Source organism: Nerophis ophidion, linkage group LG18 (assembly GCF_033978795.1).
Source record: "Nerophis ophidion isolate RoL-2023_Sa linkage group LG18, RoL_Noph_v1.0, whole genome shotgun sequence".
NCBI classification, from domain to species: domain Eukaryota; kingdom Metazoa; phylum Chordata; class Actinopteri; order Syngnathiformes; family Syngnathidae; genus Nerophis; species Nerophis ophidion.
Window position 1 is genome coordinate 39,698,150 of NC_084628.1, and position 6,000 is coordinate 39,704,149.

Here is a 6,000-nt window from a genome sequence, read left to right on the forward strand (position 1 = left end):
ACGGAAGAAGATGGATGTATTGCAAAGCTAGTTGTGTGAGATAAGAACAAAAAGTTGAATATCTGTCTGTCACCTTTATTGATGATTTGAAAGCAAGTTATAGATTAAAAAAACAATCTAATAATCAAATGCATATGCATTTCGAATAATCATGATTAATCACAGGTGTATTACCTGCCTGCATGATGTAATTTAATTAAAAAAACGCGGCCATCTGGAAGCAGCCGTTACTGCAGGGGTCGGGAACCTTTTTGTCTGAGAGAGCCATGAAAGCCAAATATTTCAAAATGTATTTCCGTAAGAGCCATATAACATTTTTCAACACTGAATACAACTAAATTCGTGCATTTTTAAGTATGACCAATATTTGTAGAGTATGATAAGTCTCTTATTCTTTTCAACAACATTGTTATTCTAAAATTTAACCAATAATAAATATAATACTTCTTACCATTAATGCGACATCGTGAACAGGTGCGGTAGAAAACGGATGGTTGGATTAAAATGCATGAGAAGTTTTATGATTTGAACGTTATTTTTGAAACTGTGATTACTAATGGAATTATTCATTACTTATCGTGTTAAGCAATGTCAGCAAAGATTTATCTGAGAACCAGGTGCAGTCATCTGGCTCTAGAGCCATAGGTTCCCTACCCCAGGTTTAAGCATTAGACACTTTTTTACCTGCACCCTCCCTCCCGCTGTTTCCAACATCTACAAAGCAATTAGCTACCGACGGCCACCTACTGATATGGAAGAGTATTACACGGTTACTCGGCATAGCTCGGTTAGGAGAGTGGCCGCGCTAGCAACCTGAGGGTTCCAGGTTTGATTCCCGCTTCCGCCATTCTAGTCACTGCCGTTGTGTCCTTGGGCAAGACACTTTACACACCTTCCCCCAGTGCCACCCACACTGGTTTAAATGTAACTTAGATATTGGGTGTCACTTTGTAAAGCGCTTTGAGTTACTAGAGAAAAGCGCTATATAAATATAATTATCTGAGAGCCATATGTAGTCATCAAAAGAGCCACATCTGGCTCTAGAGCAGGGGTGCCCATTACGTCGATCGCGAGCTACCAGTCGACCGCGGGGGGTGTGTCAGTCGATCTCCAGCCAGGCTTTTAAAAAAAATAGACCTAAAAATTAGTGATCATCAATCTTCACCAAGACATCACTTAAATGACATTCACGGTACCGGAGGGTCTTGTGAGATGACGCTGGCTGCTGCAAGATCATTATTATGAAAATATGACCGAGAGGAAGGCGAGAAACACTTTTTATTTCAACAGACTCTCGCGCCGTACCTTCCGTCAAAACTCTAAAGGCCGACTGCACATTTCCTATCTTCACAATAAAAGCCCTGCCTCATGCTGCCTGCGCTAACTAAATACAGAGTCTCGGAAAACTGGCGTGCACAAGCGATCCCTCAGAAAGCTGGCGTGCACATCACTTGTGCGCGCCAGCTTTCCGAGACTCTTATTTTGTTAGCGCAGGCAGCATGAAGCAGGGCTTTTATTGTGAAGATAGGAAATGTGCAGTCGGCCTTTAGAGTTTTGACGGAAGGTACGGCGCGAAAGTCTGTTGAAATAAAAAGTGTTTCTCGCCTTCCTCTCTGTCATTTTTTCATAATAATGAACTGGCAGCAGCCAGCGTCATCTCACAAGACCCTCGGGTGCCGTGAATGTCAATCAAGCAAGCTACGGAATTTGCCGCCAATGTTTTTCTTGTAAAGTGTATGGAAGCTGGATGAATTAGATGCCAAAAACCAACCACTTTCATGTGGTATTGTACAGAAAGGACAACTTTTTTTCTCCTCCATTTGAAAATGTGGGCGTTATCATCATTACTGTCTGATTCCAATCAATGCAAGTCATCAGAATCAGGTAATACACCAACTTATATTCTTGTCTTCGTGAAAGAAAGACATCTATGTGTGTTACACATGCTTGTATTATCATTAAACACATTTAACTTGTTTACAAAAATGTCTCTTTCATAAATAAATAAATATAAATGATATATATAAATGAGGTAGATCCCCTCGAATTGGTCAATTGAAAAGTAGCTCGCCTGCAGAAAAACTGTGGGCACCCCTGCTCTAGAGCCATAGGTTCCCTACCCCTGCGTTACTGCGATGTGGCCCTCAATGAAAATGAGTTTGACACCTCTGATCTAGTTCCATGTCTACTATTAGGGACAGAGCAATGATTGTGTGAAAAGACGCTCAGCGATTATGAAATCAGCGACAAGAAATCCTTATTAAAAGCATTTTTTCCCCTACCAGTCTTCCGAGGATACCAGGAATTCTGCCGCTCCTTGTCTGCTGCATGAGTGCATCCAGGACCTTTCCTCGACTGCGCTTGGAGGACAGAGAGCTTTTGGCTTCATCCACCTTCTGCCTCATCTCCGTCACGGTCTGCCGGGTCTCATTCTCCATTTTCATCAGCTGCTCCAGCTCTTGCTCGTCCTGCAGAGGGCAGCAGTCAGGCTCTTCCGTGAATGATGCTGCTGAGCCAACATGTGCCGTGCAGTACAACAAACTGTCAAACGACGGGCGCTCACCTTCTTTAACTCCTTCCCTCTCTCGGGAATTTTGACTTCCAGCTCTTTAATAGCGGCGCGGCGCTCCCGCAGCGTGTCCGATGTCGTTTGAAGCGTCTGTTTGGCGGAGTTGAGCTGTGTCACAGCGGTGTTGTGGCGGCTCAGGTAGATGTCCAGCTCCGACTGGGCAAGATCCTTACGAGAGCGCGTCTCGTTCACGGCCACGCTCAGGTCCATCAGCTCTTTCTCTTTGGTCTGACAAAAAAAAAAAAAAAAGGTGACGTTAAGGCCGTGCATGGATTGAGTGTTTCGAGGACAAGACCTTTTTACATACTTCCTTGTCCTGCTGTAAGCCGCTGGTCTCTTCCTTCAGACTCTCCATCACCTCTTTGAGTTTTTCCTCCTCCTTCCCCTTCCGCTTCTCCAACTCTTCCTTGCGAGCCGTCGCCTCGGAGATGGCCTTTTCACTGTTGGCGGGTACACCGCGCACCTCTTCCAGCTACAATGAGACATGCACGTCTATTGAAATTATTGATCCTCACTTTACAGCGGGCCTGGGCAATTATTTTGAGTCGGGGGCCACATTTAGAGAAAAAAATGTGTTGGGGGGCCGGTACATCTATTTTTAGGAACAGTAATACAAAACCTCACATTAATGTCTGATTGAATGCTAAAAACTTTATGACGGATCGCCTTAAAGGGGAACATTATCACCAAACCTATGCAAGCGTCAATATATACCTTGATGTTGCAGAAAAAAGACCATGTATTTTTTTAACCGATTTCCGAACTCTAAATGGGTGAATTTTGGCAAATTAAACGCCTCTCCCGGAAAAGGGTGGAGTGCCATCTCCGGGTTGGGGAGGAGACCCTGCCCCAAGTGGAGTTCAAGTACCTAGGAGTCTTGTTCACGAGTGGGGGAAGAGTGGATCGTGAGATCGACAGGCGGATCGGTGCGGCGTCTTCAGTAATGCGGACGTTGTACCGATCTGTTGTGGTGAAGAAGGAGCTGAGCCGGAAGGCAAAGCTCTCAATTTACCGGTCGATCTACGTTCCCATCCTCACCTATGGTCATGAGCTTTGGGTCATGACCGAAAGGATAAGATCACGGGTACAAGCGGCCCAAATGAGTTTCCTCCGCCGTGTGGCGGGTCTCTCCCTTAGAGATAGGGTGAGAAGCTCTGCCATCCGGGAGGAACTCAAAGTAAAGCCGCTGCTCCTCCACATGGAGAGGAGCCAGATGAGGTGGTTCGGGCATCTGGTCAGGATGCCACCCGAACGCCTCCCTAGGGAGGTGTTTAGGGCACGTCCAACCGGTAAGAGGCCACGGGGAAGACTCAGGACACGTTGGGAAGACTATGTCTCCCGGCTGGCCTGGGAACGCCTCGGGATCCCCCGGGAAGAGCTAGACGAAGTGGCTGGGGAGAGGGAAGTCTGGGCTTCCCTGCTTAGGCTGCTGCCCCCGCGACCCGACCTCGGATAAGCGGAAGAAGATGGATGGATGGATGGATGGATGGATGGATGGATAAACGCCTTTCTGTTTATCTGTCTTTTAGCGATGACATCACCGAGGTAACACAGCCGCCATATTCATTTCCTCATTACAAACACCGGGTCTCAGCTCTGTTATTTTCCGTTTTTTCGACTATTTTTTGGAACCTTGGAGACATCATGCCTGGTCGGTGTGTTGTCGCAGGGTGTAACAACACGAACAGGGGGGGTTTCAAGTTGCACCACTGGCAAGAAATCTGCCGTCGGACCCCCATTGAATGTACCAAAGTGTCTGCACATTTGACCCTAACCCTAAGTCGCACCTGCCGAAAATGCATAATAAAGAAGGAAAAAAACATATATAAGTCACACTGGAGTATAAGTCGCATTTTTGGGGGAAATTTATTTGATAAAACCCAACACCAAGAATAGACATTTGAAAGCCAATTTCAAATAAATAAAGAATGAACAACAGGCTGAATAAGTGTAGGTTATATGAGGCATAAATAACCAACTGCAATGTTAACCTAACATATTATGGTAAGAGTCATTCAAATAAATATAACATATAGAACATGCTATACCTTTACCAAACAATCTGTCACTCCTAATTGCTGCATCCGATGAAATCTTATACGTCTAGTCCAGGGGTCGGGAACCTTTTTGGCTGAGAGAGCCATGAAAGCAAAATATTATAAAATGTACTTCCGAGAGAGCCATATAATAATTTTTAACACTGAATAAAAATAAATGTGTGCATTTTTAAGTAAGACCAACATTTTGAGAATATAGTAAGTATCTTCTTCTTTTTAATAACATTGTTATTCTGAAGCTAATGAATAAAATAGTTCTTACCATTAATGCGACTTCTTGAACAGGAACGGTAGAAAACGGATGGATGGATTAAAATGCATGAGAATGTTTTATATTTTGAACGTTATTTTTAAAACTGTGATTACCTGCAGAATTAATCATTACTTATCGCTGTGTTTTTCAACCACTGTGCCGCGGCGTGAGATACAGTCTGGTGTGTCGTGGGAGAGATTATGTAATTTCACCTAATTGGGTTAATAATATTTTTTGCAAACCTGTAACCATAATTCAAAAATGTGCTGTTATTGAGTGTCTGTGTTGTCTAGAGCTCGGCAGAGTAAGCGCGTAATACTCTTCCATATCAGTAGGTGGCAGCAGGTAGCTAATTGCTTTTGGGGAACATGGTATGTCGTGATCACAATATGCAGGAGGCAGCATGTAGGTAAAAACATATGTAACACTTTAACTAAAAATAAACAAAAGGCGAATGAATGCCGCTAAGAAAAGGCATTGAAGCAAAACAAAACTAAAACTGAACTGGCTGCAAGGTAAACAAAAACAGAATGCTGGACGACAGCAAAGACTTACAGTGTGCGGAGCAGACGGCGTCCACAAAGTACAACCGTACATGGCATGACAATCAACATTGTCCACACAAAGAAGGAGTGTGTCCGCACAATTTAAATAGTCTTGATTGTAAAAACAAAGCACGTGCGATGAATAGCATTCAAGGAAGACATGAAACTGCTACAGGAAAATACCAACAAAAGAAGAAAAGCCACCAAAATAGGAGCGCAAGTCATACAGGAAAACACCGAAAAAAACTCAAAATAAGTTACTGCTTGACAGTACACCTACATAGAGACAAGAGCTATTGTGAGAACAATTTTTTCTGGTCAATATCGGCTACTGAGTTTATTTTTGAAAAACACTGATTTATCGTGTTAAGCAATGCCAGCTAAGATTTATCTGAGAGCCAGATGAAGTCATCAAAAGAGCCACAGGTTCCCTACCCCTGGTCTAGTCTCTTACGTGAATGAGCTAAATAATATCCTTTGATATTTTACGGTAATGTCTCAATAATTTCACGCACAAGTCGCTCCTGAGTATAAGTCGCACCCCTGGCCAAACTATGAAAAAAACTGCCACTTATA

The 6,000-nt window shown here is 43.6% G+C and overlaps 1 protein-coding gene across 1 annotated transcript in view; it reads right to left on the reverse strand.

The window, feature by feature from the left end:
* The window catches only part of smc4 (structural maintenance of chromosomes 4), a 68,553-nt gene that overhangs the window by 20,448 nt on the left and 42,105 nt on the right, over positions 1-6,000 (reverse strand). The window contains 3 exon segments of the mRNA XM_061878110.1: positions 2,283-2,468; positions 2,564-2,797; positions 2,877-3,041. Coding sequence (XP_061734094.1) covers positions 2,283-2,468; positions 2,564-2,797; positions 2,877-3,041 — 585 coding nt within the window.